Below are 19,122 nucleotides of genomic sequence, written 5' to 3'. Positions count from 1 at the left end.
TTACAAATTCATCACCCTGCTTTTATTTTATATGATTAATCATAGATGTACCATATATTCTTTCTTTTTTCCTGTTTCATCAAGATATTTTACATTTCTTAAATATTGAATCTTTACATAAATCAAAAAACTTCTGAATGTTACTTTGTTTATTATCATTATTCACAGCCAAAACTACTCTTTTTCAGTATTCTAACACAAATTTTAATACTTCAAATTATAAACTAAAACAGAAACACCAAAGAATATACCAATAGCAAATGCAACAAGTTTTTGAAAGATAAAGGCAGGCTTTTTCTGATTGTGTTTGTTATGAAGCATGTAAAAGGAAGTTTTCAGTTTCAGCGGAAGCCAGATGTTTAAAAAACATGCTGCATCGGTCAAATATTGAAGCAAAACTAAATATCCTTAATATTAAATGTGCTTGAGTTGTACCAGCTGTTACTTTTGCTGGTTATTTCTGAAATGTTTAAGGTGTATATAGCATACTTCACATATGTAATAATTTTTTTTTTTTTTTTTAAAGTCCTTCTCCTCCAGTATTAGGGAGTAATGCTAAATCAGATTCACAAGGTGATTCTCAGAAGAATGAAGAGTCAGCTAAACAAATGTTACAACTGAATGACTCCGAACCAACAACAAATCTTCAAGTGCGGCTTGTTGATGGATCCAGGTAATAAAATAAAATAATTTATCATTATGTATCATAGAATTGTTGAGGAAATTCATTGCAGGATTTTGATGTGAATCAACTGTACCTATGAACGATTGTATGCTTACTGTGTATTTAGTACTTTGGGTGGGATAGCAGTTAAATGATCCAAGAATCCTGCTCTATAAATGAATCAATACTTTTGCAAGCTACTCTCCAGTAAGCAGGATTCTAGGTCTCACACTGGTAAATGAAAATCATCTGCCATTTAAGCTCTAGGTCCAAAAAGTTGATGTTACTCTAAAATCATTCAGAGTTTGCATTCTTGCTACCTTCTCAGGCATTGGATGAATCTCAATAGATCATAGTATGGTGGCTGCTCTTCTAAGCATGACACACAGACCAGTTCCTAGGTCATCTGCAGGTGACCTAGGTACTGGTCTGGATGCTGTCTTTCATGCTATTGGAATATTGGGAAGGTTTGTAGAATTGTGACATACAACAAGAATGAGTGACTTGTGAAAACAACTCCTACACCGGGAGTGCTCAGCCCCAAGCATTGTCCTGAACATTATATTTCTTAGCTGCTTATATTCAGGCACAGCCTTGCAAAGTTGAAACAAATTTCATAGCTGACAGAGAAAATTCTTTAAATGTGAGGCATACGTAAGTCAGGAATGAATTGCAAAAAAATGTATGAAAAATGCCAAGTGGTGTTTTTGATTTTGTCATAATGTAAAAGTTTGTTTTGTGAAGAGATAAAAGTTCTTTCAAACTTTGAACCAAGATTTCTTTGAAAATTATAGTGAAGATGTGTGTGTGCATGAGTGCACTCATGTGCAAAAGTAATATGTTTCAAGAGAAACAAAATTTTGATATTTCTCTTAATATAGTGCATATGCCACTATCAAAGACTGGTATTTTGATTTATAGAGATGTCACTCATTATAAATTCATTGTAAAACTACCATAAAATCTTTCAAAGCAAAATATATACATATCATAATGAAGAATTTATGGAAACACAACGCACCTGTTTGAATAATTACTTTACTTAACATTATGCAAGTAACAATCGATGTTTTGATCTCTGTATTGAGGTCATCATCAGGAAAACATACATATGTATAATATATAAGCTACATGCCACTGCACTATACAAAAGTGAAATGAATCTAAATATCTGTTAATCATTTATCCTAGCCTGACTTCTGGTGAGAAAAATAAAAAACAAAAACGGAACTACATTAAACAATTTCTACAGTCCTTTCGTGTTGAGATTTTCTTCTGTCTAGGATTGTTCTGGTTGCTATATGGATTGAAGATGGGTCCTCCACATTCTTGGAATAATAATTAATCCATTATTTTTGTTTGGATTTGGATGATGTTTCAGCATTTCACAAGCTTCTTTGAATTTTCTTTCAAACCAGGTTTTGGTGCAGTGTACTGCCTTTCCTTTTTAATTCTGTGACATGTTTTGAGTGCATGGTCTGATGGGGCCCATTTTACCATAGTGGAGGTATTTAATTTGATGTTTGTGTTCATCTTTTCTAATTGGGATGGTGAGTCCTGTTTCCCCTATCCTTTCCTTTAGTGTTACACAGTGATTAGCATTCATTTCAGACAAATTATGGAGACTACAACTGTGTTAGAAATAATTATTTTAATATCCTGACAGTCATCATCTGGAGTATACACACATATATACAGAGACATTTCACATAGTATGCTAAAGAGGTAATGATCTGATCAACAGTTTATCTACTGGCCTGACCTCTAGTGAAAAAAAATAAAATAACTACATCAAAGCTATATTCTGTGTATGACAACATCATAAAATTTTTTTTTGTTATAGGATAGTTTTATTTAAGCAAAAGTAATGTCCTAATTTAACATGAGAATTGTTATATTAGATTTAAGATCCTGGATTACATATAGTCCTATTTCTAATTAACTCTTAGAGAGAAAGATTATGTGGGTAGAATATGTGCCTTCCATATTCTTAGGATTTTTAGACCATCATTATTACCAAGATTAGGGTGGTTGATAATGGTGTGAAATTTTTATAAACAGAACTATAGGTAATCCAGGATGATCTTAAATCTAATATAACAATTCTCATGTTAAATTAGGACATTACTTTTGCTGTAATAAAACTATCTATATGAAAAAAAAAATTTCTCTGATGTTGTCATAAACAGAATATAGCTTTGTAGTTATTTTATTTTATTTCATTTATTCATTTTATTTTATTATTTTATAAATACAAATTAAAACAAATTTTTGACACAAGCTTCAGGAAATATAATAGTATCGAATCTAAAACCAAATACTTCTCACAAAAGATAACTGAGGCAGCTGAAGAATTTTTTGTACCTATCCTTGGATACAAAAGGAAAATAAATAAACTATGGATAACCAAAAATATTTTGGACCTATGCTACAAAAAAAGATATTTGAAATCTCATATTAATAGCAGTGATAACAGAGAACAGTATAAAAATATTACTAAGATTATTAAAAAAGAAATCAAACATGCTAGAAACTTATGGATATTGGATGAATGCAAAAATATAGAAGAGGACTTAAATAAAAATAATTCTAAAAGTGCTTTTCAAATTATCAATAAGTTAATGAAACCTTTTACTACAACTAATTGGAGCATAGAAGATGAAGACGAAACTCCTATCACAGATAACCAGAAAATAGTTGATAGAGGGAAATGTTATGCAGCCAAGCTTTTTCAAAAGGACCCTCAACTGACTGATATTTTGGACGAAATTTTGCCAGGAGGTTTGGAGGATGGAGATTACCCGATATTAAAAGAAGAGGTCATTGCAGCAGTTAACTCCTCAAAAATAGAAAAATCACCGGGAATTGATGGTGTCACAATGGAACTGATTCCAATTAGGTGACACCATCACAAACACCTTGCTAAATTTATTCCAGGACATATGGAACACAGAGACTTGGCCTTCTGATTGGCGAACTTCTGTCCTTGTACGTATTCCTAAAAAGGGAAACAGCAATAAATGTAGCAACTATAGAACAATAAGCTTTATTAGTCATCCAAGCAAAATCCTATTAAAAATACTATTGTCAAGAATCGAAAAGAAAATAGAAAGCAGATTATCAGATCAACAAGCAGGTTTCCAGAAGTACAATTGACCATATCTTTACAATACACATACTAGGCGAAAAATACATAGAACATAACAAAATAATCTGTCACAACTTTTTAGACCTTCAAAAAGCTTTTAATTCAATATGGCACGAGGCATTATGGAAGATTCTAGAACATTATGGTATTGACAACAAAATTATTAGGATTATTAAATCTCTTTATTCTTCATCTGATATGAGAATTGAAATTAAAAATTACAGCAATCATTCTGGGCAGAACAGGGGGGGGGAGTAAGACAGGGATGCATCTTGTCCCCTCTTCTTTTTAACTGATTTCTGGAATATGTCATAGATGAAGCTCTTTATGAATATGATACTGGAATAGCAGTTGGTGAACTAAGAATAAATAACTTACGTTTTGCAGACAATATCGATCTTCTGGCAGAAAGTGAAGAAGAATTACAAGAGATAACCAGCTGCGTTTTTGGAACATTAAAAAAATATGGATTATACATAAACCTACAAAAAACAAAAACAATGATAACCTCAAAATCAGACATTAAATTCTTAAAGATACAAATTGGCAATAAACAAATTGAGAATGTAAACAAGTTCACTTATCTAGGAAGCATGTTGAGTCATGATGGTCATTCAAAAACTAACATTAAATACTGAATTGCTAAGGCAACCATGGCCCTACAAAAGTTAAAACCATTGTGGGGAGATAATAGAATAGCAATCACAACCAGACTAAGACTAATTGACACCTTGGTGAATTCTGTCCTCTTGTATGGTTGTCAGGCCTGGACTTTATTGAAGGAAGATGAGAGGAGACTCCTGCCTTTTGAAATGAAAACTTACAGAAGACTTTTGAGAATCCCCTATACTGCTCACAAAACTATTGAAAATGTCTGAAAACTGATTGATTCAATAGACAGGAGAAAAAGGGAAAATATTCTGACAGTCATCAAAAGAAGACAGATGGAATGGTTCGGACATGTAACTAATGGCATTCCAAAGCAAGCATTAGAGGGAATCATTCTGGGACCAAGGGTTAGGGGCCGACCTCGATTAAAATGGACTGGTAACATCAAAAAATGGACAAATTCCTCCCTTTCTCAACTGACATCTCAAATGAACAAGAGACCGAGATGACTGGAGGAAGCTAACCAAGACTATCACCTACCAGCCATAAATGACCCAACGGTCCATTTAGGACTACAGGAGAAGAAGAAAATAAAATTATTTTTCACTGAAGGTCAGGCCAGTAGAATAAACATTCATCAAATCATTGTCTCTTTCGCATACTATGTGAAATGTAATTTAGTTTGTTTCTGTGTGTGTGTATATATATATATGTGTGTGTGTGTGTGTGTGTGTGTGTGTGTGTGTGTGTGTGTGTGTGTGTGTGTGTGTATACTCCAGATGATGGCATCATTTTGAAGGTTGAAATGTTGGGAAACTAAAATAATTATTTCTAACACAGTTTTAGTCTCCATAATTTGTCTGAAATGAAAACTGTTTCCCCTGTGTAAGGTGGGGTACAGGTATATTGAATTTTGTTAACCCCTGGGTGGGCAAGGTATAAGAGGATCTTTGGAGGCGCTAAGGAAATTTCTTAACTTTGTCGGGTGTTTGAAGATTGTCTTGATGTTGTATTTAAGTAGTGTTGTATCTGTTTTTTCTGAAATGTCCCTAATGTAGGGTATGACTATAGCATTCTTGTAATCTTTTTTTGCTTTTATGGCATTTTTGTGGAGAATCTTGTGAACTTTTTTTATAGCCATTTTTTACAAATGTTTTGTTAATGATCTCAAATCCTTGGTTCTGAGCTTATTCATTGGAGCAAATTGTTAGGGCTCTGTGTTTTATGGTGCTGATGACCCCTAGTTTTTGTATTGGATGGTGGTATGAATTTTTATATATGTGTAAGTTTGCGGTAGACAGTGAAGGAGAGGCAGCCTGAGGGAAGATGTGTGATGAGTGTGTCTAGAAAAGGAAGAGAGTTGTTGTTTTCTATTTTGATGGTGATTTGGACATGTTTGTGTTGTTTGTTCAGGTGGCTTAGGATTGTATTTAATGTTTTGCAGCCATGGGGCCAAATGGTGAAAATATCATTAACATATCTGAGCCAGACTTTGGGTTTTAGGCTGGCCGAATCTAGAACTCATTGCTCGGTCTTTCATGTAAAGTTAGCTATTGAGGGGGAGGGGGATAGTATCATTGATTGAGACATTAGTGAAAAAAGGCAGTTATGTCAAAGCTGACTAATAAATCTTTATTGTTGAGTGATGTTTCTAATCTTGTTTATGAAGTGTTGTCTATTTTTAATGTAGGAGGGGAGAATTACCTACTAACTCCTTGAGTGTGGCTGCTAATTTCTTGGCTAAGTGATAATTAGGGCTGTTGATTCCTTCAACGATCAGTCATAGTGGCATGTTTGTTTTGTGTATTTTTGGTAGGCCATAAATTCTGGGAGCCCAGGCATAATGCATTATAAGTTTTTTGGTTGTTTCCTCTGACTATGTGATCACTGATTTGATTAATTCTGTTGTTTTCTTTTTGATGAGATTTGTAGGATTGTAATTCACCATTTGGTATGTGTTGTGGTTGGATACCAATAGGTTCGTTTTTTCCAGGTATGCTGTCCAGTCAAGGACAACGATAGCATTACCTTCATCTGCTTTTGCAATCACAATGACTGGGTTATGTTTTGAGGATTTAAGGGCCAATTTTTTCTCTTCTGCTTAGGTTGCAACTTAGTTTATTATAGTTTAATATGTATGATGTTTCTATTCTTATTTTTTTTTTCAGCTAAATTGGAGTGGAGGGATTTTAGACCTCCTTCAATGTGATAAATAAAATCTAATTTGTTAACTAACTAATTATTCCAAAAATGTGGAGGACCCTTCTTTGACCCATATAGCAACCAGAACAACCCCAGACAGAAGAAGATCTCAATACGAAAGGACTGTCGAAATTGTTTAATGTTGTTCCATCTTTTTTTGTTTTGTTTTTCACCAGAGGCCAGGCTAGGATAAATGATTAACAAACATTTAGATTCAGTTTACTTTTGTATAGTGCAGCAGTATGTAGCTTGTATATTGTACATATGTTTTCCTGATGATAACCTCAATACAGAGGTTGAAACATTGATTGTTAATTGCTTAATATTAAGTAAAGTAATTATTCTAACCCGTGTGTTGTGTCTCCATAAATTCTTCACTATGAATGCTGACCACCGTATAACCTGAAAAGAAAGAATATATATATCATCATCGTCATCAAATTCCTGATATGTACACATTATCAGAATGCCAAATTGTTTTCCTAGTGTGGTTGGATAAATGGTAGATTGCTATATTTCTGCCTTCTAATACACTTTCCACTGTATCAATCCACCTAAATCTTGGTCTTTCTCTGAGTCTTTCATTCTAACAAAAAAAAAAAAACTGTTTTGCAAATCTTTCTTCTTGCATTCTGTTTAAATGGCCATAGCACCTGAGATTAGCTCTGCTAACACATTCTTGAATGCCAACAGTGCCAAGGTCTTTCCTAATATCCTCATTTTTAATATGATATTTCTAACTAACCCACTTCTCAAACCTACATCTATATATAGTATATAACTAAAGAATTTATAAGGCAGAACACAGGAATAAGATGTAACATTTATTTTAATTGACAACATGATATTTCATCCTAATTGCACATGATTTCTTCAGGTGTAAATATACATACTAGTAGACAAATGTGTATGTGTAACCCACCTTTCAATTTTGCAAGATTCTCTGACTAAATTGAATAACTGTTGTAATAAATTTGGTATGAAATTGAAATTATCAACTGCATAGTGAATGGAGAGCCTATAGAAAGTAAAATATTTCGGCTATATAAGAATATTTTTTAGTGAAGATATCAAATTAAATATTGTAATAGACAACAGAATTAACAAAGCCGGTGTGGTAGGAAGTGAACTGAATAACGTTATATGGAATAAGAGAGAAATTAGTCAAAACACTAAATTAGCTGTATACAGAATGATATAATCACGTAATCACAAGAAAGATATTTATTTAACCAAATATTTCGGTCTGGAAATAGCATTCAGTCTTATGTCGCAAGTATCCTTAAAGCTGTATACAAGACAGTGTTCAAACCAATTTTAACTTATGGATCTGAGAGCTGGGTTAGAAAAAAAAACACTTGACCAAAGACTGGAGACCATAGATATGAGAGTCCTGAGAAAGATTAAGAGTGTGAACAGATGGCATCAATGGCAATATCATATTTAAAAAAAGCATCTTAGGAAAGACTTGACATTCTTAGCATCCAGGAATGTGTTAGCAGAGTTAATCTCAAGTGGTATGTCACTTGAACAGAATGAGAGAGGAAAAATTAGCAAAATAAATGTTCTTTGCCAGGTTAGCAGAAAAAAATGCCTTAGAAGACAGAAATATAAGATCTGATAATGTTTGAGTATTGACAGATAACGGATTAATTTGGAGGAAAATTGTTGATAGGAAGTTAGTAATGTAAGATTTTCATGTAGTCTTTCATGAGGAGTATATTGGGTTTAAGCACAATGGTATCGGTTGCTGGATGGGAAGCATTTAAAAAAAAATACTTAAATGATGCAATATCAGAACTTGTCCCTAGAATTCGTAGAAAAATAGGAGTCAAATAAGTGTATAATCTTATCAAGCCAAAGATTCATAAGAAAAGGATGATGTGGAAGGAATACCATGTGCATAAGGATGATGTCTGTTATGAAAATTATAAGCAGTGGGCTAGAAGAGTCATAACTGTTGCAAGAAAAGCTAAGTCTGAATATGAAAAGAAATTATATAGGTGAGACAATTGGCTCTGTGAGCTTTAGCTTGTGAGCCAAATTTCTGAAGAAATTTGGCTCATAAGCTAAAGACAACCCCAAAGAATTCTGTTGTTATGCTGCAAATAAAAAAAGTATTAATATGAAAGAAAAACTACTGAATGCAGATGATGTGATGGTTATAGATGCAGAAGAGGTTCTTCAACTAATGAGTGCCCATTTTGCTAAAAGCTATCAACTTGGTGTATGAAACATTGAGCCCACTGCTACCTCTTCACTGGATGAAGAAATTCATCAATAGGGACTGATGAGATATCAGCATGGGTGCTAAAAGAGTGTTCAGCTGAACTGGCTATTCCTTTGACCAGGCTATGTAATTTGAGCCTCAGAACAGGGAAGATTCCACAGGAGTCAAAAGAATGTATGATAATCCCATTGCACAAGGGTGTTGCAAAGACAGATGTAGCCAACTATCGACCAATCAGTATCTCGCGAGTGGTGGTGAAGATTTTGGAAAAGTTGGTCATGATCACAATAAGAAATCGGTTGATAAAGAATATCTCATTTTTAATGAACAGCATGGGTTTATTAAGAGAAGGTCATATTTCAGCAACTTGCTTCATTCTGTAATAATGTTACCATTGAACTAGATAAGGGGAATGGACCATGATACTTTTGGGTTTTGCTAAGGGTTTTGACAGAATACAGCATGGAAGACTGTTAAATAAATTGGAGAATATGGGATTAGATTATAAAATATTAGTATGGATAAGAGGATGGCTGACTTACAGATATCAAAAAGCGTTATATGGGGGATGTGAGTCTGCAAGATTTAAGGTAACCACTGGTGTACCACAAGGATCACTCCTTGGTCTGCTGTTATTAAATTTGTACATTAATAGTTGGGAAGGTTTGGACAGGTGACATACAGCTATTTGTTGATGATGCAATGATAGGTAGGGTAATTGGGAATGCGGCTGATATGCAGTACTTGCAAAATGATTGGAATAGACTGGAATTGTGGGCATGGGAAAATGGATGTTAGTAAATATGAAGTCACGGACTTTGGCATGATTAGATATCCAATGCCATTTTATATAGGTGAGATTATGCTGGAAGAATCTGATCTGGCTAGGGATCTTGGAATGTTAGTAGATAGCAAGTTGAAGTTCAAGGGCCATGTAACAAAGATTTGAAATACAGCTCAAAAGATAACTGCATTATAAGATACCTTTGACATGTAAAGATATCATTCTGTCTCTTTAGAAGGCCTTGATAAGACCTCGCTTAGACTATTGTGCACAGGTCTTGTGTCCTGGTTTCCGTTATGATTCTGTTTACAGCCGTGAGTGCAAAGGAGAATGTTAAAAATGATATCAGGATTGTTGAATACTGTTCATGAAGATAGATTTGAGAATTTGTAGATTGCAGTAAACCACAGTCACACTATTGGAGATATCAGGAAGTATATTGTTATGTATCCTTTATCTTGTTAAGAAGAAGAGGGGTGATATGATTGAGACTTAAAAACTTCTGAAAGTGCCATACATGATTTCAGTTGATGGAATTTCTCATTTTATGTAGGGTGGGGAAAGGATGAGAGGGCAGCCTTGGAAGCTAAGAATGAATGCCAACCATATGAGATTGGATTTTTCTCTCATAGATTAGTATGTGATTGGAATGGATTTCCATTGTGTGTAAGCAGTGTGAATGAATTCAAGAACAAGTATGACGGTGTGTGTAGTATGTGGCCTCCCTCGATGAGTCCCTTCCCTGGAGATCTCTTTTAATTTTTTTTTTTTTAAACACTTTATTATGTCTCAGATAAATTACATACATAGATACAATAATAGTTGTATATACACGTGTATATATATATATATAATATTTATAATACATTACATTTGTGAATAATAGATACTTGCGAGTTAATAATTTTTTTTTTTTAATAAATAATATTTTTGTTCATTGCTAAAATATTTACACATATATACAATAGTTATCTTGAGTATAATTTCACAAAATTTTTCTACATTGGATTTCAATTAAGAATTTTAATAACACTCTTTGCCTCTGTATTGTTCATTTACGAGTGTTCTAATATTAACAGTGATGATTATACAGTTTTTTTTTTTTTTTTTTAAGTGAATAACTAATATAATAATATTTTGGGAGGCATTTCTGATTTCTTCCTCGAAATTCTGCAGAGCTTAACTGAGGAAGAATGCCAACCATAGGAGATTGGATTTTTCTCTCATAGAGTAGTATGTGATTGGAATGGATTTCCATTGGATGTTGTGTGTGTGCAAGCAGTGTGAATGAATTCAAGAACAAGTATGACAGCTGGTATGTGTAGTATGTGGCCTCCCTCGATGAGTCCCTTCCCTGGAGATCTCTTTTAATAATGATAATAATAATAATTTTATATGTATATACAATAAATATATATATGTGTGTGTACATTTTTTTGTTTTTTTTAGAATGGTGTTAACAGTAAACCACAGCCACACTATTGGTGATATCAGCAGGTATATTGTTATGTATCCTTTATCTTGTTAATTATTTATATTCATTGTATAAATTAATTATGAATTAATTTTATTAAAATTATTGCTTTATAAATTTTAATATTAATTTAATTTAATTAGCTATAGCATTTTCCTGACCATTATAACAGATTATTGAAGTATTTGATATACTGACTTTTAAATGATATTAATAACTGTGACAAATGATAACTTACACTGGGTAGGTCATGATAATATATATAGTTAAACTGGCTAACTTTGCCACATATGCTAGTGTATTCTTCTGGTTGGTTATTTGTTATTTCCACATATTAAAGCAATTTCTCAATGTATTGCTGAAGTTCTAAATCTTCTCAACATTGTTGTGTCCTTTCATCCTATCAGGAAGATTTCTACTTTCCTTGCCTCAGGTGGTTTATTAGCCTGTTATTTATTATCAAAACATCCGGCTGATCTTCTACAGGGGCATATCGGAATGTGGACTCCACAAACACTTGCAACACTTTGTAGAAAAACTAGGAGAAATTTCTATCAATGAACATTCTAGGTATTCTTTGTTCACAAATGTTACTGTACACAAAGTTGGTGCACTTGTGGATGACATTAGTTATGGCACTTCCCTCGTGACATCTCTCAACTATTTAAACATTTTCTGAACTCAAATTATTTCCAATGGAATGGGAAAATCCAGAAACAACCATTTGGCCTTCAATGGGAAATCCTCTATCTCCTCCATATGCTGACTTATTCATGGAAAACTTTGAAAAAGATTTCTTGGTATCTACAAATCCAAAATGGTCACTTTGTTGGAGATACATAGATGACATATTTATAATCTGGAAACATGTTGTGGCTGAGTTACATAATTTTCTTTCTTCTATTACCTCCTTCCATCATAAAATTAAATTCACTTTACAACTTGAAAATTAGTCAGAACACTAAATTAGCTGTATACAAGACAGTGTTCAAACCAATTTTAACTTATGGATCCGAGAGCTGGGTCAGAAGTAAAACACTTGACCAAAGACTAGAGACCACAGATATGAGAGTCCTGAGAAAGATTAGAGGCGTGAACAGATGGCATCAATGGCAATATCATATTAAAAATGAGGATATTAGGTAAGAACTTGACATTGTCAGCATCCAGGAATGCATTAGCAGAGCTAATCTAAGGTGGTATGGTCACTTAAACAGAATGGGCTAGGAAAAATTAGCAAAACAAGTGTTCTCTGCCAGGTTGGTAGGAAAACGACCAAGAGGAAGACCAAGATATGGATTGATACTGTACAAAGTTCCTTAGATGATAGAAATATAAGATCTGATAATGTTGGAGTCTTGACAAGTAACAGACTAATTTGGAGAAAAATTGTAGATAGGAAGTTAGTAACGATGTAAATTTTTCATGTACTACTATCATATCCTCTACACCCCTTGAGGGTACATGCTAGGAATTTGATGATGATGATACAACTTGAAAATGAAGAAAAATTACTTTTCCTAGATATTTTAATTTCAAAAAAAGCAGAAAGAGGCCTCTCTTAGTGTATACTGTAAACCCACTCATTTACCCAGATTTCTCTTAATTGCACCATATATTGCAAAAATTAGGTGTTATACATACCCTGAAAAAAGGGCAATCTCTATTACAAGAGATGATGAGCACAGACACAAGAGGTTGCATGATCAACCTATATTACATTAGTGCAGTATGCAGTAGGTTGGAAAAGGAGAAACTTGTTTACATTTGATTTAAAATCCTGTATATTGTATTCTTGGAAAACACAGCAGAGGGAAGACTGATTCATAATATGGAAGTAGCAGAGATGAAGGAGGAAGAAAATAAATTTGTTTTGTGGGTTTCGAGGTGTACTGTGAAGGAATGTTGGGTGGCAGCTGCACATGTTCCAACAGGCGTAGTACTGTGTTGGGGGAATTATTGATGCTATGTCAGATCAACATTTTGCCATGGAAATATTTATAGAATACACAAATTGCAGAAATTAAATGCCTGTGAGAAAGTAGGAGGAGTGAATTGCTAAGAGATGGGTCATTAATCTATTTAATTGCTCTTCTCTGTATTAGTCAAGCATTTTGAGGCAGCTCTTGGGAGCCCCACTCCAAATGTGAGAGCAGTATTCGATAGCATTACTTCACCTCTAAACAGAAATCCTAGTTTTTTTAGAAGCTGCGGACACAATGGTTGTGATGTGTTTATGCCAGGAGAACATTGATGTCATGGTAATTCCAAGAAGAGAGATCCCCTCATCTTGTCTAGAAATTTGAGTGTCATCAAAAATAATACTATGAGAAAATGGTTCTTTTTTTTGTGAGAAATAAGACAGAACTGGGTTTTACAAACATTGAAATTGACAGCCCCATTACAGGCTGACTTGGAAATCAGAATTGAGGGCAGTAGTGGCTGTTGTTCTATAGGTTAAGATGAGTTGTGTAGAGCAAGGTTTGCCAAATGAAAGAGAGGAGCGGAATCTGCTGTGATCTGCAAAACTATGTATTGGGTTGGAGGTCAACTGAAGCAGGTCATCAATATGCAGAAGGAAGAGGATTGGTGAGAGAACAAAACCTTGTGGAAACCATCATTAGTTGAATTGTGAGAGAATAAGGAACCATCTACCATCACACATAGTGTGCATTCAAACAGAAAGATGGCAATCTGCTAGCTGCAGAAATCCTGAGACAGACCAAATGATGAGAGTTTGATTAGGAAGCCTTTGTGCCAGACCCGGTCTTAAGTTTTGGAGATATCAAGTGCAAGCACTCGAGATTCACCAAACGTCTCTATGGCATTTGTCCAGAGATGGGTGATATATGTGAATAAATATCCTGTTGATTGGCAGCGATGGAATCCATACTGGTGGGGATTTATTAGCTGGGTGTCTTCAAAGTAGTGTAGGAGTTGGGAATTGATGGTTTTCTTTATTACTTTAGATAGGACTGAGGTGAGTGAGATAGGATGGTAATTAGATGGTAGTGATTTGTTGCCCTTCTTGGGAATGAGTTGAATATAGGCCAGTTTCGAGGCTGTAGGATAGATACCAGTAGAGTAAGAGAGTATATACTGTCATCGCAGGATAGAAGTCAGTTCTAGTGCACAAAACTTCAGGACAATTCGAGGAATGCTATCAGTGCTAGGAGACTTTTTTGTGTCTAATTTATTCAAATTTTGGATCTCTTTCTGGCAAAAGATATAGGGGGCATTGTATATTGACATTGTCAGCATCCAGGAATGCATTAGCAGAGCTAATCTCAGGTGGTATGGTCACTTAAATAGAATGGGAGAGGAAAGATTAGCAAAACAAGTGTTCTCTGCCAGGTTGGCAGGAAAACGACCCAGAGGAAGACCAAGATATAGGTGGATTGATACTGTACAAAGTGCCTTAGATGATAGAAATATAAGATCTGATAATGTTGGAGTCTTGACAAGTAACAGACTGATTTGGAGGAAAATTGTAGATAGGAAGTTAGTAATGATGTAAATTTTCATGTAGTACTATCATATCCTGTACACCCCTTGAGGGTACATGGCAGGAATTTGATGATGATGATGTATATTGGGCAGCTTGAATGGTTGAGAGGCATTTACTATTGTCAGTTATGTGTGGTTTGAAGACAGTGTGAGTGAGATAGGCCCCAGGAGATTAGCTTTTTTGTGTGAGTGATGATGCAATAGAGTTATTATCTGGATATGATAGGGGTGGTAATAGTGTTGGGCAAAAGAGACCAAAAGGTGCAGCTGCCATTTGGGCAGTTTGCAAGTTTCCTGCATTTTGCCTGTTTTTTTTTTTTTTTTTTTTTGGAAGCATTGACAGTTTTTTTGTATCTATTTTGGGCTTGAGTGTAAGCACTAAAGGAAGATGGAGTTCTTTGATGCAAGCCAGTTGTGGTATGCTTGATTTTTCATTTGTACAGCCTTAGCACATCTTTTGGAGAACCACAGTTTAGTTAGGGGACAGCAGTTCATAGAAGTGTGGGGAATGTGTTTCCATGACAGTGAGGATTACTTTGGTGATACGTTCGGTGTATATGTTTGAACTGGAAGACTGGAAACAACAGTCCAATCAGGAATGAAGCATATATGAAGTCACGGGGCTGTCACACTTGCACTGTTATGATGCCAAACTACTCTTGTATTGGAGTGGCTATGTAAGCGTTGTTGCATGGAGAGGAAATGAGCACTAGATTTTTGGTCAGAATTACACAGGGGGTTCACTACTTTCAATGTGTATTTAGTAGGGTCATTGGTATGTAAATGATCTTAGGGTATTTGAGGAGTGGTTCAGGTTATCTGGCATTCTGATTGACATGTGAACAATTTGTGTAAGGTCAGTGATGGGAAATGTTTCAGCATCTCTGCTTGCAAGACAAGATCTGTATAACTGGAGGAGGAAAGCCAGTTGGTGTGGACATTAAAATCTCATAGGAGGATGATTTCACTGTTAGGAAAGTGGGACTGGAGAAAATCAGTTTTTAAGGAGAGAAAATTAAAGAGCTCAGAACAGTTGATGGCATTCGGGTGTTATAGAAACAGCAAATGAATTTGCCTGATGAGAAAGGGATGTTTTCAACCAAGCAAGGTCAAAGTTGGATGATTCTAGGTTGCGTGCTCTCTGGAAAACTATGTTAGAGCAGATATATGTGCAGATGCTACCTTGAAAGGAGTTAAAAAGTGTAGTTTGAAAGGTTGAGATGTATAGTGCTAGGGGGGGGGGATTTGAGTTTCTGTCTGAAGGAGTAGGTGGAGTTTGGTAGACTGAAGATGGTACTGGACACTATTAAGGTTGGAGTTAGGCCACAAATGTTAGTGAAGTGGATGTGCAAAGTTCTGTGGGGAATATATTTGACTGCGAGGGTCTTGCACATTTCCTATGCAGTACCTGCATACTGGTCTCAATGGTGGCTATTAGTGGTGTCACTTGATTTTTGCAATTATTGGTAAGAAGTTTGGAAATGAGATAAAAAGAACATATTGGAGACATTAATAACAACAGAGAAGATAGCTCAGGCCTAACTTTCCACTTCTCCCATGCTCACCACAATATTAAATGCAACAAGAGCTCCAACCTTACATAGAGAGAACACAAGTTCAATGCCTGCAACATCGCAGAGTCTACAGTGGTTATCCACTCACAAGACAACAGAAACTAGGGAATGATTTTATGTGGTATTTGAAAGTCACTTATTAGCTCTTTCCACATGTAAGCCTTTAACTCTTCTGCCAACTATCATACATGCCTACTAAATAATGACTGACCCATGTCAGCTTCCATGCCCCACTTTTTATTTATTTTTTTTGTGTGTAACATTTCTTACATTATGTGTAGTTTTAATTATGTAATGTTTACCACTTACTTATTGTGAAACTAGTAGGTTTAACTATCTATATTATCATGACCTATTAAACCTAGTGTCAGTTATTTTTTGTCACATTCGTTTTTTGCTTGAAAAATCTACATACCCATCACTATCTCAATAGCTATTTTTATCACATAGGTGCATGCAGCTGAGAGGGAGGGGATAGGTTCATATTTCTTCTTTCCAAATTCTATGTCAATTATATTAAATAACAGATTCTCCATGATGTGAGCAATTCTAACTTTATGCATGATCTGCATTTATTTTATATCAAAATGCCAAAATATTTTGTTATAATTATTTTCGTTAATACTTTACTATATAAGCTGCTTTATTTTGTACTTTGCATTCTTTTTCCTGAAGCAGTACTGGTTATTGTTTTTAGAAAATGACTCGGAAACTTTAATATAATGCCAGATTCAAGCAAAATTAACTACATGAGAAGTGCTACTCAAATGCTTACATTCCCTGCATAGCATAGAATAGTATTTGTATTGTACAAGGGGTTTCCGAAAAGTAAGGTAGCACTTTTTTTTCTCAAGGATGTTTAATAATAGGAAGTTGATTCATTATTCACGTTCATTATTTTTTGGTGTAAATTTGGAAATTTACACCAAGAAATAATGAACACGTGCTACTTCTCTACGAAGTCTCCAAATTTATTGATGCACTTGTCCCAATTATGAATCAGTTTATCAATGCCAATACTGAAGAAGTCCATGCCCACACCCTGTAACCAACATCACACTGCTTGATGAACTTCCTCACCCTTCTGGAAAGGTGTTTCTTGGGGAGGGGGGGAACTGAACAAATGGAAGTCTGGGTTGGGGGGGACAAAGTTTCCCAACACTTACATCTCAACCACTGATGAGTGGTGCACTCAGGGCGTGGAGTAGTATTGTTGTTTGCCAAAATCATGCCGCTTGTCAGGAATCCTGGTCATTTGTCAAATGTTGGCTTTCAGTTTGTCCAACATTGCATAGTAAAGCTCTGCATTGATTGTTCCTCCCTTTGGCAAGAGGTCCACCAACAGAATGCCTTGCCAATCCCAAAACACTGTGACAATGACTTTTCGGATAGTGGGATCATTTAATATTTTTGTGCACAGGAGATTGTGGATGTTTCCAGGTCATGGAGTGTTGTTTGCTCTCTGGAGTGATGAATCCAAGTTTTCTTTCCTGTGATTAGGTGAGCTAGAAAATCCTCTCCTTTGTCACTGTATCACAACAAATTCTCCAGACACATCCCCATGCATGTTACCTTGTGCTCCTCTGACAATTGTCAGAGCACACCTTTTGAAAGCGAAGAGCATAGTGAACAGTTTTGTAAACATTAGACTTAAGAGCTCACCACATGTGCAGTTTCACTCACCAGTGTTCAATAAATGCCATTAATGCATGAAATGTTGTCATCTGTCTTGCTTGAAAGCCTTGTCCACCCTTTAAATTCATTGCACCACCGGTTCTTTGTCATCACCTTTTTTTGTTGTGCCTGTCAAAAAAAGCAGTGGTGCAAGTTCATAGTGAATGTCACTTTTTTGAGGCCCCTTTTTCTTGAAAAAGTGAATAAATTTATGGGCACTTGTTTGGGACCACAATCACATGGTAGTTGCCATCTTGCAACTGGAATTAGCTGTGAGGCAACAGTACCGCCACACTGCAGTAGCAGTCTTTTTGAACAATATTAACAGGTCTATCTGTCCACCATGTTTTATCTCATTACCTTTCAGCATTATTAAGAGGAAAATATGTGTTACCCTTACTTTTCGGAAACTCCTCTTAATAATGATGCTTAATGTAAAGGCTGTGTAATTGAAGTGTCTTCCTTAACAATATTCAGAGCTCGTCCTGAATACGGTGCTAGTATTTTTACTTTGATGACTGCTTATCCCAATAGAGAATTAGAGGATGATGATATTTCAGTGAAAGATGCAAATCTTTTAAATGCTGTGATAGTTCAGAAGTTAAAGTAATAGTAGTAGAACTTATTCAGCTTTCACCTAATCTTTCCAAAAACGTCTAAATAATTGCAAAAACATAAATGTAAATTCTTATGTTGTATAATAAAGTAATTTAATAATGTGATGAAATAGTTTCATTGCTTGTCATTTTTTATAAATGATTGTAGCATTATAATTTTAAAAGAAAGTTAGTGCTGGCCTGGTTGGCCGAGTGGTTAGTGTATCTGCTCTCCAGCCAAAAGGCTGCAGATTCGAATCTTGCTGTATCCATGGATGTTTTTGATTGTCCGTGAAAATACTAGTGGTGGCGGGCAGTAGGTAGCATTAGTGGATTGAGTGGTGGAGATAGAGAATTGTAGAGTAGGTGCCCTCCTGCAACGAGTCTTTGGACTCCCTGGAGGTGTCACGTAATAATAATAAAAATTCATCTTGAAATAGTTTTTTGCAACTTTCTATAATTAACTGAACATATAGCATGTTTCTCATTTCTTCTAAAAATTTAAATTTCATTTTTCAATTTCATAACATTGTTATAAAATTGATGGCATGGCAAAGGATTATATAGAAAGGGTGTATTTTTTAAAACTAAAAGTTCATTTGTAGATTATCACCATCATATGCAATGCTCTTTAAGTCTTGCAGAAAAATTTCTTTATTA

General features: G+C 34.9%; 1 protein-coding gene across 2 annotated transcripts in view; it reads left to right on the top strand.

The window, feature by feature from the left end:
• The window catches only part of LOC150098012 (NSFL1 cofactor p47-like), a 108,949-nt gene extending 90,356 nt beyond the window's left edge, over positions 1 to 18,593 (top strand). For both annotated transcript variants that reach the window (XM_090406238.1, XM_090406237.1), the window contains 3 exons: positions 527 to 673; positions 11,087 to 11,146; positions 18,344 to 18,593. In XM_090406238.1, the coding sequence (XP_090262364.1) occupies positions 527 to 673; positions 11,087 to 11,146; positions 18,344 to 18,476 (340 nt within the window). In that variant the 3' untranslated portion in view covers positions 18,477 to 18,593. The remainder of the gene's footprint in view (positions 1 to 526; positions 674 to 11,086; positions 11,147 to 18,343) is intronic.
• Positions 18,594 to 19,122: the final 529 nt, after the last annotated feature.

The sequence above is a fragment of the Typopeltis vanoorti genome, chromosome 16 (assembly GCF_054136105.1).
Source record: "Typopeltis vanoorti isolate ZY-2024b chromosome 16, IOZ_Tvanoo_1.0, whole genome shotgun sequence".
In the NCBI taxonomy this organism is placed as follows: Eukaryota; Metazoa; Arthropoda; class Arachnida; order Uropygi; family Thelyphonidae; genus Typopeltis; species Typopeltis vanoorti.
Note: the sequence above shows the minus strand (reverse complement) of the source record. Positions and strands in the feature narration are given on the sequence as shown.